This window comes from Acanthisitta chloris, unplaced genomic scaffold (assembly GCF_000695815.1).
Source record: "Acanthisitta chloris isolate BGI_N310 unplaced genomic scaffold, ASM69581v1 scaffold4779, whole genome shotgun sequence".
Lineage (NCBI taxonomy): Eukaryota > Metazoa > Chordata > Aves > Passeriformes > Acanthisittidae > Acanthisitta > Acanthisitta chloris.
Window position 1 is genome coordinate 14,221 of NW_008690697.1, and position 20,200 is coordinate 34,420.

Sequence of the window (20,200 nt, forward strand, 5' to 3'; positions counted from 1 at the left end):
ACTGAGGTAAACAAATGAAACACAAGAGGTGTCTCTGTTCAACCTGGACAAGACTGCTCAGAGAGCAGCAGGAAGCAGCAGGGAGCTGTGACCTCCTCCCACACCTCACCTGATGCAGCGCAGTTAATCCATCCTCATTGCACAGGTCGGGGCTGATGTTGCTCTTCAGCAAGTAACACACTGTAAGGGAAGGAGACAGGAGGAGAATCAGAACTGTAGTCCTAACACATCTCTTGCTCTCAGCCAGCCCTGACCGGTTCAAGACAAAGGCGACTCACACCATCAGGGTGTTCCAGTGTGGGCAGAGCTGCAGGAGCCACGAGCCCAACACTGACATGTCACTGCAGTGCCAGTGAGAAATGAGCCTTCTTGGATTTATCCAGCAGGGAGCACCAGCATACAATTTTCCCCCAACTTCCTTCCAAAGGAGGCTGCTATTACAGTTATCATTTTCATACAGTGATGCTGGAACAGTCTCCATTTTTACCTTGTGCTTTGCAACGTCCCAGTGCAGTCTCTGCACTCTGTAGCCCAGGAGAAATCAAGGGCAAGTGGAGATTTCAGGATCTCATTGTGAGAGGAATGAGGTCTTCTCTCAAGAAGTTATCTATCCATGATGACAAACCCAATACGCTCAGGGCCCTACCACACATAAATACATCAGGATTGCTTTGGACACTTCACTCGAGCTGTTGGGTGCTTGGAGAAAGCTTCCCAGAGGCTTTATTTTTTAATTGCTGCTTTGGGGAAAAGGGTAAGATTTATTCCATTAAAATGCAAATTTCTGAAACACATGAAAAGTTGTTAGCCCCTAGGTGAAAAATAAAGTTTGCTCTGAGGATCAGATCTTCCACAGGGTAATAGCAACAAAGCTGGCAGAGAAAACAAATCAATTGCAACACTAGGAATTATTCCAATTTAACACTGCTGACAAATCTCGATGATCCATACCTATCTTCTATTGTTTACTTGCTCGTTCCCTGCCTTTTCTCCAGAGATTTCACTACCTAATGGCTTTCCTACCTCAAATGTCACTGACAGCACAAGATAGAGGTTCATAATCATCTCCCTGGGGCCAGAGTAGCAACAGATATTCACATCACATCTTATTTGGTGACAGGGAGGCAAGCACTGAGTGAAACCAGAGCTGCAAAATCAGGAACACTGACAGAGCTGAAAGAGCAATAACCATCCTCAGAGCTGGCAATCAAAACCACTGTAAGGCTGCTCACTCCAAAGCATCCTGCAGCCTCTGATCCCTGTCCCACTGTCAGAGGGAGCTCTTTCCCCAGCACATCCACAGGGAAGCAGGGCTGTCCCCTGGGACAGAGCACTTCTGGCATCCAAAGCAGAACATGGAAAACACATCCACAATGACATCAATGTTGATTTATGAAGCTTTGTTTTAAAAGATCTGGAAAAGGCATGTGCAAGAAAGGCAAATCCAAACCAAAGTGAAATTTTGATTGGAAGCCACTGGTGTGACGTTATCAAAAAGGAAGGCAGAACCAGACAGAAGGGAAATAAAACACTTTATATGAGTTGGGTGGATTGTTTTACCTAACTCCAAATGAATGCTTTATGTTTTCTGGAAATAATTTCAAGGCATTGACACCTTTTTGATGAAACTGATACAAAAAAAAGCAGAATACAGCAAAGAACAAAACTCATCCACAGCTGCAGTGAGTCCGAAGCCTCTGGGTTTTTTCCAGCCCCAGGAAGCCCACGCCTACACTCAGCTCACACCCCCAACACTTGCATGCTTAACAGTAATAAAAGCACTGAATCCCAGCCCATACAGCCCATTTAATGACTCTGCTTCCACTGTTTCTGGCCAGCCCTGAGCTCCTGTTCTCCTAATCCAAGCTGAGTGATAGAGGAGTCATTCACCAGTGGCTCTGGTTGTCTCTTATTTACCTCAGATGCTCTGCCATTAGGGTTTTAATTCAATCTCAGTCAGTTAAGTGCCATTGTGTACTAATGACATGCAGCTCCATAATCATGTTTTGCCTGATTATGGAGATTTGGACAAGTAGATGTTGGCAGATGAACCTTACAAGTGCTGTCCCTCCACGGGAAGAAGCAGTAGCATAAATCACAGCTTGTTATGGAGTATGAGGGTTTGTGTTGACTGCACTGTGGCTGTGACTTCACAGAGCTTGTAAGAGGTCCTGAAGGGTTAAGATTCAAAGAAGTGCTTATCTTACCCTAAAGCAGCTTTGAATTCTCCATCAACCCCTGCACAAGCATTCATGGTCCCAGTGCACCTTCCCTTGGCTCCTTTCTTCCCCCAGGACAGGTCCACCATATTTCCCAGTATCTCCCAGCACACTGAAGACTGACAAGCACAAGACATTAGAGAGGAGCTCAGAAAAGTCAAATAATGAAACTAGGTATGGATGTGGTACCAGTGATCCAGGCAAACATGGCATGAAGAAGAGATCAAACTCCTTACCAGCCTAAGCTGAAGTTTGCATCTCAGTTTGGCAAGGGAACACAGGGCTGGGCAGCAATGAGTCCTGGCTCTTTTCTCTGAAGCCAGAGGGATTTTGCCCTCAGTATTCCTCATGCTCCAGACAGCCAATCCCAACAGCTAGGCAGAACACCAAGAACTGCAATTTCCTATTACACATCCCCCTTTTACAAGTGAGGAGATTTACCTAGTGTCCCAATCTCATAGCAGAACACAGCCCCTGTTCCTACCCACCACCCCAGCTGCTGGGCATGGGGTGGCAAAAAACATCTTCATCATCCCCTGCTCCCTGTGGACTGACCTGCAGAGGGATGGGGAAGGAGGACATGGACACCTTCCCCAAGCTCACTACCCTGGAACAGCATTGCCACATGACCATGGAGCACAAGGTCTCATTTCTGAAAAACTTCAGTAGTAATGTGCATTTGTGGGTTTTCCAGTGCCTTAAGAATATGAAAAGGGGGACACAACTGTGACACTTTGCAGTGCTGGAAGCTGGACCCTCAGTTCCAGGGCTGTGGCATTGCTACTAACCCACTCTACTGCTTAGAACAGGGATCTGAGCATGCAAGATGCTTCTCTTCAAGAACTCCTGGTGCCACATGCCTCACTGCAGAGCCCAACACCTTCTCCCCCACCTTCAGGCATGATGGATGCAATACAGGTAGGAGGGTTCTGATCACCTTCTGTCAGCTCCAGCCTCAGCCTCCACTCCTGGAAGGACAATCCCCCCATAGGCTCCCCCAGTACTGCATGGAAATGTGTTCTCTGTGAGCCCAGGCCACTCTGAGCCCAACACAACAGGTTTCGAGGGGTCACATCATCAGGTTCAGATCAGCAGCAGTCCACTTTAACACTGTGATTAACTTCTTAGAGAGCTCAGTGGTGAAAATGCTGAGCTCTGTCAAATCTGTCCTTCTTTGCACGTAGGCGTGGGCAGGTGGGGAGCAGGGGCTGGGTGCGTGGAGAGACTTTATTACGTGTCAAGCACAAGTTGTGGGAAGCAGTTTTGAATGCATAGCAAATGAAGGAATGAAAATGATTACAATAAGAGCTGTGTGATTAACTTCTTAGAGAGCTCAGTGGTGAAAATGCTGAGCTCTGTCAAATCTGTCCTTCTTTGCACGTAGGCGTGGGCAGGTGGGGAGCAGGGGCTGGGTGCGTGGAGAGACTTTATTACGTGTCAAGCACAAGTTGTGGGAAGCAGTTTTGAATGCATAGCAAATGAAGGAATGAAAATGATTACAATAAGAGCTGGGTGAACAAATTGTTGTGAATAATTCATTGCAAATTATATTAACTGAACAATCACTCAAATGTATTTTCCATTATTCTGCTTGCTCTGTCTATAATTGAACCTCTCACACGCCAAGATGGAGTACATTAATCTTCAATTTATGTTTTATCATTCACATCTGTGCTGTGTTAAATGGAAAAAGCTCCCACAACAGCTGTGAAAACACAGCCTTGGTTTTAAGTCTCCTTCCATCACATGTCCTGGGGCAGCCTTAGAAAGATTCTCCTCCCTGAACACAGCAAAGCCACTTCTCACGAGCTCCCTTCCCCTCCCAAGCATGTCCAAGCCTCTCTTATTCTCACCAAAAAATATAAAGCAGGGGAAAGGCAAAAACAACACTGCAAAGGCCCTGAGGAAAGTTCAAGGCAGGGTAATCGGCTCTCCCACCTGGAGAGATATTACAGCACTATCATTTTTCATCAGAGGTACTTCCCACTGAGTTTACACGAGAAACAGCTTTTCCAGAAAAGTTCCTAAACCAGATGAGGACTTTTCCATGAGGGAAATAAAAGCCTTTGTTTGTGCAGTTCCCACTAAGTCAATAAGCTGCACTATAAAATTCTGGATACTATTACATTCCTATCTATACCCAGTGCTTGCATACCTCAAGTATTAATAACTCAAAGGAGAAAAAGCCAACTGGAACTGATACGGATACCAGGGAGAGGGAAAAAGACCCAAGAGACACCTTCCTGATAGGAGGTCCTGATTCCTCCCAGAAATACATAGTGGCAAATTGTCTCTACTGGCAAGAAGGTTTACCTGTGTGCTCCGAGTTTGCATATACACAATGGCCATTAGCTTATAAAAATTCAGGTTTATTTCAATCCTTTGCATTCAAGAATTTCTTTTTTGAATCATTAAACTCTTCTAGCTCACTTTCTGGTTAACTAGGCATTTTCAGGCCACCTTTAAAAGCTACTGTTGCACTGAGGTCTCTATGGCAGTGGAATAATTCCTGTATGTTCATACCTGATTTTACTGAATGAAATGAAGTTTCACTTGGGTTAAGACACACATTTTTACAGATTGCTCCAAGTCACTTCCACCCAAATGTAGCTTTAGTCAAAGACTCAGTGTAGCAGAAGAAACTCCTCCCAGCATTACTTGTAGTGAGATACCAGCGGTGTCTGTGCCATGCAGGGGGTGCTGGCAAAAGTCTGGAAAGACTGATCCCAGCCTGCCAGGCATGGGCTTATGGATGGGCTCAGCTACTTCAAAGCTGCATGTTTACTGCTGTGGTTTTGCAGGGATATTTATTACACAGGAGAAACAATGCCAGGAAAACAGCACTGAAGCTGTGAGTACTCTGCCAGCAAAGCATCCAACTTCCTAGCACAGCACACTGTGATATTCATATTTTACAGCATACCTAAACCCTGAGCAATAACAGGATGAACTTACTCAGCCTTATCCTCCACGCCCTACAACATACAACCGATAGCCCAATCTGGTCCATTGATAAACTCCACAACTCCCTAAAGCTTTTTGAAAGACAAAAAAGCCCACAGAAAACAAACCACCACACTCAGTCAGCTTCAAACATGTAGTATTCCTAAAAATACATGTGGCCCAGTTTGCCTGCTGAGCCAGTGCCCGAGACATCCCATCATGATTGATCACCCAGCTTCCTCGGGAAGGTTCAAAGCCTGTTAAACACTTCCCACCTAGTTTATAGCCGGGCACACACATTGCTTCTAATATATCCACAAAATCTGGGAAGCTTGGAAAGAGGCCAGCAGGGCCCCATCTGCTTCGTGCCACATTCACAAGGGCAGGGGCATTGCACGCAACTTCACCCAGCCCAGGTGCTGCTTCTCTCAAGGAAAATCTATTTCTGACTCTGATGCTTCTTGCTTAAGAGGGCACAGCCCTCCCCAGCCCTGAGAAGCCTGTCCCACTCACCAGGCTCCTCCTGCAGAGCTGGGGCCTGGCCCCTGCACAAGTTTCAGTCTGACAGCAACTGAGAGTTGTCAACAAGTCAAATATATATTTAATACATAGGGACCAATTTTTTCTCCCCCTCTTTGTGCCTATTTCACTCCATTTCTGCTTTATGCTTTGACCCCTATCCATCACTGTAGCACCAGAGCAGCAAGAGGAATGCTACAAAGGGACAGCCTCCTACAGCTGTGTCTGGGGGGGAGGGGCCCCCAAACCCTTCTGCATCCCACGTTTTTCTTGTTCTGCATCTACAGGACTTCAGTTCTGATATCCACTTAGTGTGAGTGATGGTAAAGCATCTTACTTTAACAGCTTCCATCCACCTGGGATTACCTGGATAAGTAAGTGTGCAAGTTACCTGTCTGCAGCGTGCAGTGCCCCAAAGGATGCAGCAGAAACAAAGCCAAATTCATTTCAATAGGAAAAATAAAAATTAGAGGGTGCTACCTTCTGAGAAACCTTTCTAAGGATACAGGGTCATGTTCAAAAGCATCCTGATCCCATCCTCCTGTCAGACTAGCAGTGAAATTGGTCCATGTGAGAGATATTAAACACATAAAGCAAAACTAAAGTCAGAGATTACTTCCTTGGTTTCCCAGCTCTCATCTGTTATTGGAAGAATAAATAAATCATTTTGGTATGGTTTTTAGACAGATGATGGGCTTTGAAAGGGATGAGTGTTTTATATAACCTTCGGGCTCAGCTGCGCAGGATTGCTGGGGGCGGGGAGCCAGGAAAGCAGATTCCCCAATATCACAGTGACAGCAACACCTGGGCTGCCAGAGAGCCTCTTCTCTGAGAGGCATTTTGGAGTAGGTATTTGAGTGGTGATGATTTAAAGAGTACTAAAAAAACCATTGGGTCAGACAGGGAGGCATGGACCAAGAAAACAGAGGCCAAGTTTCCCAAGGGTGACTCAGAAGCTGTGGCAATCAGCAGAGCAATGCTGGCTTTTAGGGTGTGATGGTACACCAACGGAATTGTCCTGCTGTGGTCAGAGCCAAATGAATCAGTGGTCTGAGCAGGGAACACCAACAGAAAGTGAGGGATGAGGGACAGATACCTCCTCCAGCTGCGACTCAATGGACACCTGCATCCCCCATCTCCTGAGTTCACACCTGAAATGTTGGGTTTGTCGGGTGCAAGCAGGAAAGAAACACATTTCATTTCATGTTTCAGGCAGAGTCAGACAAAGGGCACCTACAGAGTCAATAACTCAACGAGGACCTCCCCTTCTCCTGCTGCTGTGGCTACTTCCAAGTTTCTTCCCTAAAAGAGCTCTTCTTGGAAGTCATGACAACACAGGGAAATCCACTCAGACAACACAACATCAAAGACTTTTATCTGAGCAGCACAGAGGATCCCACTTACATACCTGTTCAGAAACTACTTTTGATGTATTGGACCAACATCTATCTACTGAGCCAAGCAGCAGTCAGCACCTGTGATGTCTGTACTAAGCTTATTAGAAATTAAATCTTTCATGGTACCAAAAACTAAATGCTGCCAAAAAAATTAATTGGCTTTACTAGAAACTACAGCTTAAGAAGGGCTTAGATAAAAGGGAGCAATGGTGTCAGGAGGGAAACTTTTGCAGCTGTCTGAGTCCATGAAGAGCTTCCCCAGCTACATTAACACAATAACATAACAGGTGATCTGAGGAGCAGCACTGCAATACCCTCCAACCTCTATGCAGAGCCAGCCTGCCAGTATTTGCAAGAGGATACTCTAATATGCTCTGTGTAGCAGGAAATAGTTCATACTGCCATTCGAAAGTGTTATTAGGTTCCAGAGTCAACAGTCTCTGGCCCCTGCTCGTGTTTCAGGCATCCTATGGCCTCAGCTAAGCAGCTGTATGGTGACCCGAACCACATGAATGTTTGTAACAGTCTCAATTATAAAACAGGAAACTTTCTATTTAGAGTAACGGAAGAGAGGTTTTGGTGGAGGGTGGGGAAATACATATCTGCTGTTCAGGCTGCCCTGAGTTAATACCAGATGATTCCCCAGAGTGCCAGCCTGCTGACCACAGCCCAGGAGCTCAGCTACAGGCTGAGCCCTCCCCCTCCCCTGCTCCTCAGCCTGTCCCACTGCAGAGACCCTTGTTCTGTGCTGTGCCTCTCTAACCTTGCCCAGGTCTTTAAAGAGGCTCCAACTGCTCTGGCTGTTTCTGTACCTTCTCCACCCTGACCTTGATCAGCACTGCTTGGAGGATTTTTCTTCCTCCTCCAACTTTGTGTCCCTTTAGTTTAGGATGAGTACACTAGGGATGAAGATCATTAAGATACACAGGACTGCATCACATCCTTAGGTCTGCTCCCATGGATTGCTGCATTCATGGAGCAGAGTGCCACATAGCCAAGGTCTGAATGCCTGCAGAAGGCAGAAGGGCAGTGTGCCCCAGCTCAAACCCAGCTGTGTGACACAGCTGCAACAGGACCTGGGGCCAGCCCAGATGTGTCTCACACCATTGCACCACACAGGAAACACACCAGGAGTTCAAGTGTAATCTGCCAAACCATCACCTCCTGCTCCACAGCATCATTTCTCACTTGAAATGCTGTGTTGCCGTGCAGAGCCGGAAGAGAAATGTCTATAAAAGCAGAAAGTCATCATTCCCCCCCTTTTTTTTGTTGTCAAATAGAGAATGTGGTTTCCTTTTAAAAAGCAAACACTACAGAAAACACTTTGATGCAAGTTTAGCAGCAACCTGAACTTTACCAGAGAAGCACTGGCTGATCCTTCACAGTCCTTCTGCTTTTGCAACCTGCAATTGTTCAGCAGCAGATTTTACACAATTCAGAGATCTGAATTTCAACAGCACCTTTCATCCAGAGATCTCCCAAAGTGCTGCTGCCATTACTGGAGTGAGCTCCAGGCTGTCTCCTGGGATTTTGTAATCAGTTTTTTGCCTCATTTCACAGATGTGACATCTCAGCCCAAGTTAGACCAAGGCTCAGGAGACTCAGTGATCTTTCTTTGCCAAGGTCACAGGGACAGTCCACGGCACAGCTGTGACATTGCCTTGAGTCCCAGCTCCCAGCTCTGCCCTTTAAGCATAAAGCAGCTGGAGCCTCAGCACTAACAGCTCTGACACAACCAGACCTCATGGTGAGCCATGAATTTGGCAGAGTTTGATAATTGTGTCTATGGGTATTTTAAAGAGAGAAGCTGAAGCCATGGCTCAGCAGGTCTCAGCTGGCATTGCTCCCTTGGGAAGGTCCTTGCTCAGCTCAGATCTGTGTGAGAGGTGGAGAATGAAGCACATTTTGGCACCAAGCCTACATTTGACCACCATCCCTAACCTTCACCAGCAACACAGCCAGCACAACCTATTTACCTCCTCTCTCATAAGCCAAGTCCCAGAATTTTGCCATTTTTCAGGGCTGATCAAACCCAACTATTCCCCCAGAGTTTCCAACCACTTCTCTTTTTCAACCTTCATTTCAACCCCTGTCACACACAGACAAATCACACAGTCCACAACTTCTTTTTTTGTATTAATGAAGCAGTGCATTCAGTTTGCTTTCCAGGTCAAACATCTCCAATCCCAAAGCAATCCCCAAAGTCCAGTGTCCCCTGTGCAGCTGCTCCTTGTGGCGCCTGTGACAGCCTCACACCAGGACAGGGAGCAGAGGCAGTTGGCAGTTGTCATGGGTCACTGAGCAACTGCACAAAGTCCCATAGCTAGTGCCACATTGCCCCTCTGGGGCACCTGGCCTGGAGGTGCAGCTGATCCTTGTACCACCACATCCCAAGCAGGGCCATTTCCCAGAAACACCTACGTAACCCAGCGCTCCAAGCTGCAAATTTGTCTGTAACATATCCAAACAGATTGGATAACTCTCCTAGGCCTTGGTTACCAACAAACTCTTATCAGAAAAGTCAAAAGAGTTTATCCGTGAACATCACCACCAAGGGTATTCAGCACTGCATGGAAGCCAGTTCAGATATTTGAGAGTTGAATCAGAAGTTAGCACCTGAGCTTGGCAGAAATGCAGGTTTATCACAGCTACAGCAATGCTTACAATAAATGAGACAGGTCTGACAGGAGGAGAACCTCTCCTGTGAAGAGAGGCTGAGAGAGCAGGGGTTGTTCAGCCTGGAGAAAGAAGGCACTGGGGGTGACTTTAGAGCCCCTTTCATTGCCTAAAGGAGCTACAAGAGAGCTGGAGAGGGACTTTTAGCAAGAGCATGTAGTGACAGGACAAGAGGCAATGGTGTCAAACTGAAAGAAAATAGATTTAGGTTAGATATTAGGAATAAATTCTTCCCTGTGAGGGTGCTGAGGCACTGGCACAGGTTGCCCAGAGAAGCTGTGGCTGCCCCAACCCTGGAAGTGTTTAAGGCCAGGCTGGATGGGGCTTGGAGCAATCTGGGCTAGTGGAAGGTGTCCCTGCCCGTGGCAGGAGGTTGGAATGAGATGGTCTTTAAGGTCCCTTCCAACCCAAACCATTCTATATAAAGAAATCTGTGTGGTGGCTGTTGAGCACAGAGGACACTACTCCCTCCAGTCAGGGGGGAACTATCTACCTCATGGGCCCTGGGCCTGATCCAGTTGAAGATGGTCTGTAAAGATCATGGCATAAACTTGCTGCAGGTTGCTAGTCATGTAATTCAAACTTAAGCCCCATTATCTTGAGCATCCAAATTAAAAGGGGAAAAAAAGTGGACAAAAAGTTAATTTCCATACCATTTCCTTATTTCCTTGAAGAAGATTTGAAATGTCCTTCCATGACTCCTCAGAGACCTCACAAAGACCTTTAAATTAGGTCAAAACAAGTGGGCATGCAGGGATACAACCTGGGTTGATCTGTAACCTGATTGTTGAATGCTGTGCACACAGATCACCTTGTTATGATGGTTTCTTCACCTGCTCCATCACACAAGGTTGAAAACTCTCTCAAAACCCTTCTGCTACAAGTCCCCTGTGATTTCTGCTTCCACCACCTCAAGCAGTAGGTGAGTGTTCCCAGGGTGGGTGATGCAATACAGCTTTATGACTGCTGGGAGGGTGCCCCAGCAGCTCGAGAGTTTGACAGGTCACTTAGACTTCAGAGAGGAACATAAAAAAAGGTCCAACTTGTTGTCTTCACCCTTCCCTGCCCTATCCATAGACACCAAAGTGCCAGCCTCATGTGAACTCACAACAGCTTTTGCTGCCAGCTCTCCTCTGCGGAGCTTCCGGCACTTTGATGCAGTAAAGAAAGGAACTGCACATGGGGTCAGGAGCACTTTCCTTTTTCACAAGCAGCTCCCTCATTTTCAAAAGCCATCTCTGTCAGCTTTAATCTTTCATTGGCACAATACAGTCTGAACTCAGCAAACCCCTTCAGATCAGAGCTGGGCAGAGAGAGAAACCTGCTCCTTCTCAGAGTGCTGAGGAGGTGCCAATGCCCTGGCAGGGGAACAAGGATGGGCCCACATGGGAGGGGAGGTCTGAGTTCCAAACTCATGGGCACAGCTCACAGCAGGGAGGTGAGCTCAGGACTCCCAGCACTTATCAGACTGCTCTACCAGCCTTCAGGGGCAGTTGGGAATCTTCTACTTGATGTAAAGGTGAAAAGAGCTGAAATTCTCCTCTGGAAAGTGCTTTGCCTTAGTGCTTCAGGCCAGGTCATTGAGGTTTCATTCTGTGAGAGATGAGCACTTTAGTCTCTGTACATATACTGCTTTATTTTTAATTTATTTCCATTTCATTTACATGCTGAGTTTATTAATATTAGCAAAATACCTATTTAAACCACCAAATTAAAGAATATGTAATTACTACAGCTCTTACACAGAGCAGTATCTCTGAACATTGAAGCTACAACTCCTTGATGTTGGCCACAAGGAGTTAGAGGGAGCAAAGAAAGCACAATATATTCTGCTTAGAATCACAGAGTCATAAAGGTTGGAAAAGATCCTTAAGATCATCAAGTCTAACGATCAGTTGACTTCTCTCCCTTCGTCCCTGCAAGAGGACTCCTGTCCTGGCACAAAAGAACCTGTCCAACTCTCCATGTCAGTATTGTGAGTGAGATGCCTCCCCCAGCCTGTGCAGCAAGAGGCTGCTCAGAGCAGTGAGTTTTCCTTTCTGCACCACTGGAGAACAGCTTCAGTACGCCAAAGTATATCACATTTCCCAATAAAATGGCAGTTTGCAAAATAATTAACTGTCATTAAAATTCTCCATTAAGTTTTGCCACTAGCAACATCAGGACCATTCTCCTCTCCACAGCAGTGAAAACTCTGCTGATTTCTGTACTGAGCCCAGAGTTGTTAATGAACCATTTTATCCCATCCTGCTTGCTTATGGGAGCTCCCTCACCAGCAGATCCTTCTCATTAGGGAGTTTTTCATTACATATTTAACACTACAAGAGCCCAAGCATCATGGACCACCTTTGAGTTGTCACAACACAAGAACAGTGACATCCATCTTCTAGGCTAGAATGACAGATCACTCACTGCATCCTTTACATCTAGGAGTAAAGAGAGAGAGAACCTCCTTGCTCTCTCCTGCCACACTGCTGGCCACAGCTGCATCTGTGCAATTGAGGAGAACAGATTGCACAATTAAATTAGCTAAAATAACCCAGAGTTTGAACACGAAGACAAGAGGAAAGCCAGGCTCCAGCTTTGCGTCACCTCCCATCGATTCCGCACTCTAATATGTTGACTTAAAAATTTACAGTAACAACAAAATGCTTTAGTAGCTCAACCCACCTTAGTAAGTTCATTAAAGTAATTAATGCTGAAGTGGCTGCTTACATCGCTCGGCTGACAGCACTAATTACAGGTTGCAGAGGTGGATCTGAGTGATGGCACAGGGTACAAGGAGTTGCCTGGAGGCTCATGCATGGGGTTGGGCAGATATGCAGCCCTGTGCAACTGCCTGGGCTGGGCCCAGCACTCCTCTGCTTTGTCCTGCTGCTAACCCCAAAATTCAGTATCTCCAGCAACTTTGGCAGCTTGCGGTGCAAGAACACACATTTTTCTGCTGACCAACATCCAGAAGAGGAGGCTTGTAGCATCCTACTCAACACGTTTTTGAGGGCAAGTCCTTCAAGAACAGGAGCAGAGCTGGCCAGCCAGGGTGACAGTCCATCATGAGGATAGGAATCCAAGTGCTCTGATTCCTGGAGACACCATGGACCGTTTCATCCCTTGTGAAATGAAGTGGGAGGGTTGTACTCTCACTCACTAAACCAAGGGTATAACCCTCCTCACACAAGCACTCCTGTCCTGAAAGCATGGGCAGGGACCATATGCTCAGTGAGACTTGTGCCAAGAGCACTTGTACCTGTTTTGGAAGATGCAGGAGATCTGATCCTCATTGCTAGATCTGTGATTAATTATGAGGTCCCTCCTCAACTGTTTAGGTTCTACCTTTATCTGGAAAAAACACAGACTAAAAAAAAAAAAAAATTCTTTCCAGGCAGGTGTTTGTAACAAATACTTCCAAGATGTTTCCCTCATTTCACAGACTGAGGCAAATCTCCTTCCAACCCTCCATTACCCCCCAGTTAGTGCTGCAACAAAGAAATTCTGTTTCTTTCTGTTCATCTGCTCATAAACAATAATTCCCAGGGAAAGGAGCCCACCAGACCAGGAGCATCCAACGAGGTCTGGATCTCCCATGAACAGCTGCAACCAGTACAGTTGTATAATGGAAACCTGACCTACAAACCCTGAACCAAATTCTAGCTATTCCCCTTTGAAAAGGGAGATTGTGAAGGCTGTCTTCTGCCCTGGCTGCTGTCACCTCCCACAGCTGTAACCCTGTAACCCTGGCTTGGCTCCACATCCTGACAGGGCTGTTACCTTTCCTCCATCCAGCACACCTTGGAAGAAGTGGATCACCAGCAAAAAGGGAGTTAAAATGGGCCCTGGTTGCATAAATTGCATCATCTGTGCAACATACTACTAGGGTACAAACATATTTTGGTGGCCAAGCTCTCCAAGCATCACCACCCACTTTTGGTTGAAGGACACATGAAGGACCAGCAGACTCTGGCACTAACTCTTCCACTGAACTGGGCACCAGGATCACTGGAGCAAGGGACTGACCAACAAACACACATCCCTCACACAACAAACAGCCACGTATATGCTCTGGGGACAGAAGAACTGTGGGGGCTAAAAGCAGCAAGATGACAACCAGGCTTGGCATGAGGCACTGAGAGTTTTTGGGACAGACTGCATTAACCTCTTTGCTACAGAAACCTCTGCTCTCTAGTGCCTGCTCAGTTCCTCAGGAGGACTTTCTCTAGACAGACCCAATAAACTGGATTGATTTGTGGTGTTTTGTGACTGTGATGCACAACAGCATCAAAGACATCAAAAAGAAGAAGATATGCAGCAGAGATTTCTAGCAAATAAAGCACCCATAAAAGCAGAGATGAATGCTCAGCACACACAGGCAAGGCTGTCCCCACCACGGGCAAATCATGGCAGCTGCAAACTGCAGTCACCCTGGGGAGGGGACAAGAGGCAAGGTCATCTTCTGCTGCACCCCAGCATCAGTCAGGAGAGCCCCAGTCAGATGGGAATTCAGACAGACCTGAGCCCCAGAGCAGCTCAGCAAGATGTGCAAACCCTCCCTTGGGTTTCTATTCTGCAGTAAAATTCCAAGAGCATTAGTAGGAGGTTCTTCAAAGGACTGTGGAAGGAACAGGAGCTCCTATAAGAAGGTCCTTACATCGTCAGCAGTCTGGAGATGCTTTGCAGCCATCTGCTCCTTCCTTCTTCCACCCAGAGTATTTAAATCAAGGAGTTTCTTCAGAGACTAGACTAGATTTGAATGACAAGATTTCCCCAACTTCTTGGCTGGAAATCCCTTCCTTTATGATAGTCTCACTGGAAATAATGCTGAATTTACTATTGATGAACCACATCCCTAGGACTAAACCAGCAGCAAGGGACAGGAGCCAGGCTGTGCTGACCCACTGACCAGTCCTATTTGGCCACATTCCTGGGTCAGCTCCCACATGTCCATACCACAGAGGTTACCCTATCTCCCCTCACAGATAACATTTCCCTCTCACAACAAAAACAGCTGGATAAAAACTGCTGATCCCTGTTGGACTTATCTCAAGAGAAAAACAAAACCAGTCTGCAGACGGGAAGGGGCTACGTGAGCCAGTTGGGAAGATGCCCCTTCACCTCCACCTGCCTTTCCCAGCAGTCAGTCTGAGCATGTTACAGACAACAGGAGGCCAGCAAGAGAGATTTTCAACATCACACACCACCACAGTGGAGAATAACTCACTAAACCCCTGGTTTACTTAACAACCAGACAAGCAGCTTTGAAAACATGTGTGATTTCAGAGGAAGCTGGTGCCTCGCTGCTGCTCTGAGTCACGGGAATCACAGCATCACAGCCAAGCCCCAGAGCAAGGCAGGAACACTGAAATTTCCCCCAAGGATTCTTATCTTGTCTTCCAGTAACTCGAGGCTCATTTTCAAAACCAAGACCCATTCAGAGCAAACAAACAAGCCACAGCATTCACTAAACCCTGCTGTGGCTGGGAACGCTGTAAATCACATGCAGGGACAGGGGCTACATGCAGAAGCGACAAGGAATGATGATTTTATGGCCCAGCAGCACAGAAAATTGTTTCATGTCCCTAAAAACAGGTGATTAAAATTCCAGGGTGCCACAGCTTTTAATCCTGAGCTGATTTTTTCCCTCTCTTCTATGCTGGAACATATATCACCGTTATTGAGAGAGCAGAACTCTCAAAAATCAGATGTCCTGAAGCTAGAGTACAAGAAAATTATGTTTTCTACAGCAAATCAGTTCAACAGAGGCTCAATAAAACATGATTGATAATTAGTGTTTTCTTTCTGACAGCTAGTAGCAATTGTCTTCTCCTTAAGTCTAGTGCATTTGCCAATTTAAAACTAATCTGCCCAAAACCGAAACAAAATATCTGCCAAAAAAATTCCCAGTGAACATTGGCTAAGATTTACAAAGTTATACAGCACAGTCTCACCTGCTACAGCATCAGACAACTCAACAGTAATTAGGGTAGAGCTGAGACAGCCTTGTGGAAAGAGCCATCAGGCAAATGGAAAATGGATGGGAATAGCTAAATCAGTTTAAGTTTCCCTTAACAGAGGTAGATCAAAAGAAAACTAACCCGATTAGGAGGGAGAGAGACACTGATCCAGATTCATCGAGCAAAGCAGAACAGCTACAAAGTGATATTTATGCTTTTTTTCCTGAACAGGGCCACACAAAGCAATAAACATGTACCAGCACATCTGGCCCAGATTAATGGGCTAAGGGTAGATCCTTTTAAATAAGGACGTCTTCCCTCCCCCCAGCTTACTTTCCCAGTTAAGCAACTGTCCAAATAAAAAAATAGGCCATAAAAAAAAGCCCCCCAAATTTAATTAAATAGAATAAGTGATGCTCATTGTGCCATTCTCCCTGCTCTGGGTGGCTTGTCCTGATTATGGGCAGGTCAGACCCACACTGCCAGACCAAGGCTTTTGGCTCAGCCTGTGTCAGCCACACACAAAGCATTTGGTTGCAGCACTGGCTATGGCCATGCATGGGTGCCCAAGCATCCCAGTCCAAGGATGCAGGTCAGTGTGGTTACATGGTCCCTGATACAAACTGGCATTCAGATTAAGGCAGGGCATGTCAGTGCTCCTCTCAGGATGTTTGCAGTGCAGAAACATGACACATGCACAGCCCAGGGGCACCGTGCCTGCCTTCCCAGGGAAGCCTGATATGGATCCTGGTACCTGCACCAGGCAGGGCAACTGTGAGCCATCACCTTCTCCAGCAAATCCTCTCCTGAGTGATTAGCCTACTGCTATGCAGAGCTGCCACCACTGCGTTTAAGGGGCTAATTCAGCTAAATGTGGCCACTGAGTGACTTGCAGGATGCTCAGGCTGCTGCTCCACTGGGCACTCATGAACTACTACTACCTGAGCACCCTGTGCTGTGCCCAGCACAGCCATCAGCATTCCCACTAACACCAAGACTGGGTGCTGCAAGCACCTTCAGAACAACACCCACCCAACCCAGCAGGGGAAAAAGCTCCATGGAGCCTCTCACACTCCTACTCTCCCCAAATCCCATGGGAATGACTCACTTCTCGGGGGGGATGCTAATGCAAAAGGCTTCCCCCCCCAGCAGTCTCAAGAGAAGGCCACCCTGGCCATGTCCCCACATGCTCCTGCCAGCCCTGCTGCTTTCCAGAGCTCTGTGCATCCCTGGGGATGCACAAGCACAGAGACACAGTGTTTTCCACTGCAAATACCCATGCCAGACCATGACACTTTTGCTCAGGTTAAACACCTACACCCACAATTCAGCATTTTACACAATACATGTACACCACAAATTATGCCAAAAGGTTTCTGTTGCTCAGGAGGCTGTCCCAGAGCCCTCCTCCTGCAGAGTGCATATCCTGCTCTGACAAGGAGACCTCCAGCCTCCCTTTCACCTACCCCACAAGTATTTCCACCAGCAAACCCTCTCCAACCACAACTCCATCACCCTGCTCGCCTTTGCTAACAGCCCTCAGAGCTGTAACCATGAGACAAACTGCTCCCATGAAGAAGCAAGATTCTCCCATAGCATCAGGAGCAGGCAAAAGCACAGAGCATTCCCAGGAGGCACTCCTGGCTCTCCTACTTCAGAACCACCTCCTGCCCCCATGAGAAGGTGGCCTCCCATGCTGCAGGCTTCTATCCCAGCTGTGGAGAATTCAGACTTCCCAGCAAGAGCAAGGAGATGTCCACAACAAATCAGCCAGTGCCTGATGTCCTCTCATATTTCAGTGAGCTCTAAGAAATGCTGCTGAAAAAAGGCTTTGCATAAATCTCACCAAACCTCCATGTTCATGCACAGGTCACACACTGTCTGACACCTCCCTAAGAGCTGATATAGCATTGGATGTTATTAGGATCTAATATAGAAGCTGCTTTAGGAGGGGGAAAAACTGCAAGGCAAACGTTGCTCAGTGCAGTGCCAATAAATATCCTTCTCTTATCCCCCAGTTCCAAACCCCCCCAGTTTGTGGGTGACCAAGCTGTTATTTTCATCTCCCAGTCACATAGCAACCAGTTCTGGGATCTAACCCCTTGACTCAGCCTGCTGGGTTTTGAAGCCCTTTCCAGCTGTGGCATCTCAGGACCTCCACACAGGATGCTCCATGAAGAGACACTTTCCAGAGGGCACAGCAGAGACAGGACAACTGGCAGACTAGATGCCACAGCCATAAGCAGCATGAGACAAGCAGAAGTTTTAAATAGATGTGAGCAGCAAGTGGGTAGGTAAACAGGATCCCCACTTCTTTCCTGTTCCATGGCTGGAAAACCCACAGGCCTTTCCTGTAGGGAGGGAAGGAGGAGGGTGGGGAGCCCACAGCACTGGGGTACTGGCTGTCCCTGGGAACCAGTCCTCCCCATGGCAGAGGTGAGACTTTTCCACTGCTGCTGGAAACTCCTGGTGCTGATTGGGGTAATCCCTGAGAGGGACAAAATGCCACATCACTGGGCAGGAGTGCTTAACTGGGTCGTCTGTGCCCCAGCATTCAACAGGAGGGAGCTGAGCCCCCAGTCAGTGGTAACTTAACATGCTGCTATCAGAGCTTGGTCCAGGAAGGCTGAGTGAGCAATGTGCTTCTGAGAGCTTTCAAACCAATGAGAATGATATGAGGATCCAGCAAAGCCTGATGGCCACACCTCTGGCTCATCACCCTTGCCCTGCTCTGGGCACAGCTCCTGCACGTCTATCTGCAACCCAAGCTGTCAATCCCGCTTCACAGGAGGAAATCTGTCAGCAAATATTGCCCTTGAGCTACAAGACAAATCTTTGGATATAAGTGAAGTAAGAAATATTTCCTGCTTGCTTGTCCCCCCATAGGATAACTGACAGATCAATGCTGCAAACATTCTCATTACTTGACACATTACAAATCATAGAGCACTGAGCGACACATGGAACGATGACCCAAATCTTGAATCCACACTACAGATTCAGTGCTGACCAGCACTCAGATGACAGCTTTCTTGGCTCTGAAGAGTGATGGAAAATTGCCACAAATGAGAATAATTTGGGTCAGGGGACAAAGCAGCAGCTTCTTCATAGCTCTTTCATAACTGCCTGATTGAAGTTACGGAAAAATAAATTTACTGTGAATGCACACAGGGAATCCTTCTTAGATGCTCTTTAAGATGAAATTTTAAACTCCCTGGCTCTCCTAATAAAAGCAAAATGGACTTTCAGCACCTCTCCATGACCTGCTGTCACCTACCAACCTAGACACGCTGTGTTTTTGGCACAGCATCCAGCAGCAAGTTGGAAGTTGTCTGGTTACAGCCTAGATTGGAGCTTCATATCACGTTCAGGCCTTGCATCACTGTTGTGACAGCATCAGCTTTAGGAGGAAAGAAAACCCTGTGATAACTGCCTGACAGTCAGGAGGATGTCACTGCAGATCCACAGGGACTGTCCTCCTTCGCTGGAGCTCTGGCTCTTTCTAATGTCTGCTATTTCAGGCTATTAAACCAAAATTTTAATTAAAAGAAGAGGCCCATTTAAGTTCCCATGGAGCCCTGCTCTAGCCTTGCTAATTAAAGACAAACTGACAGGATCTGAAATGATAAAATAAACCAGGTCTGAAAAGTTCCAGAGTCACAGGAAGAGTCTGAGCTCCTAAGTAGGTTGAAACTTGCTCTCTGTGTGAGCACTGGGTGCTGTCCAGCCCCAGGTTTCTAAGTTAGGTCATGGTCTCTGTGGAGCTGACAGGCACTTCAGAGGGTTCATTACAGCACCCCAGTTTGGATCTCACCTGTCTTCTCTGACAACACACGAGGTCTGAACCCATCTAGACTGATGCAGAAAGTTCTCTCTTCTCCATGTCCTTAGCATGAGTGAAATGGCTGTTCTTTACTGTAGGGACACTGCTCCCTTCCAACCCCAAGAAACTGGAGAGGTGGTAAGGATTTCTGGGTGAATTCCTTGTGCTAAGCCATTGGGAAGACCACAAACATCCTACAGCAACAAAAACCTCGGTGAAGCAGAGCTGCTCCCTTTCTATGCAAGAAGTTCATGCTTTTCATTCAATAATATTGTGCTGGTAAAATTGTGTTGTTACTGAGATAAATGGTTTGACATAGAGAATCCTTTGGACTGGGTAATTTGAAAGACTGTGTGAATACACCAAGCCCTCGTGTCTCATTACATTCACACCTTATCATTTCAACCAGAACCATGGAAGGATCAGCACCTCTCCTCCAACCTTTCCTCCTCTGAATCAGACCAAAGTGGAAATACTTTGAAAGTGCCAGAATCTCCCCCACCCACTCAGAACATGGATGTTTCCAGACAGATGTAGGTGGAACACAGGCCAAAATACAAGCTGTGTGCAGAGAACACTTCTCTACCACAGAAACCATCAGCTGCCAAACAACCAACCAGGTTAAAACAGGGCTGGTGCAAGCAAGGAGAACAGTGTGAGAGTGACTTTCAGGTT

General features: G+C 46.8%; 1 protein-coding gene across 2 annotated transcripts in view; it reads right to left on the reverse strand.

The window, feature by feature from the left end:
• Positions 1–20,200, reverse strand: part of PPP1R16B (protein phosphatase 1, regulatory subunit 16B) — a 38,218-nt gene that overhangs the window by 8,636 nt on the left and 9,382 nt on the right. For both annotated transcript variants that reach the window (XM_009081905.1, XM_009081904.1), the window contains exon 2: positions 110–180. In XM_009081905.1, the coding sequence (XP_009080153.1) occupies positions 110–180 (71 nt within the window). The remainder of the gene's footprint in view (positions 1–109; positions 181–20,200) is intronic.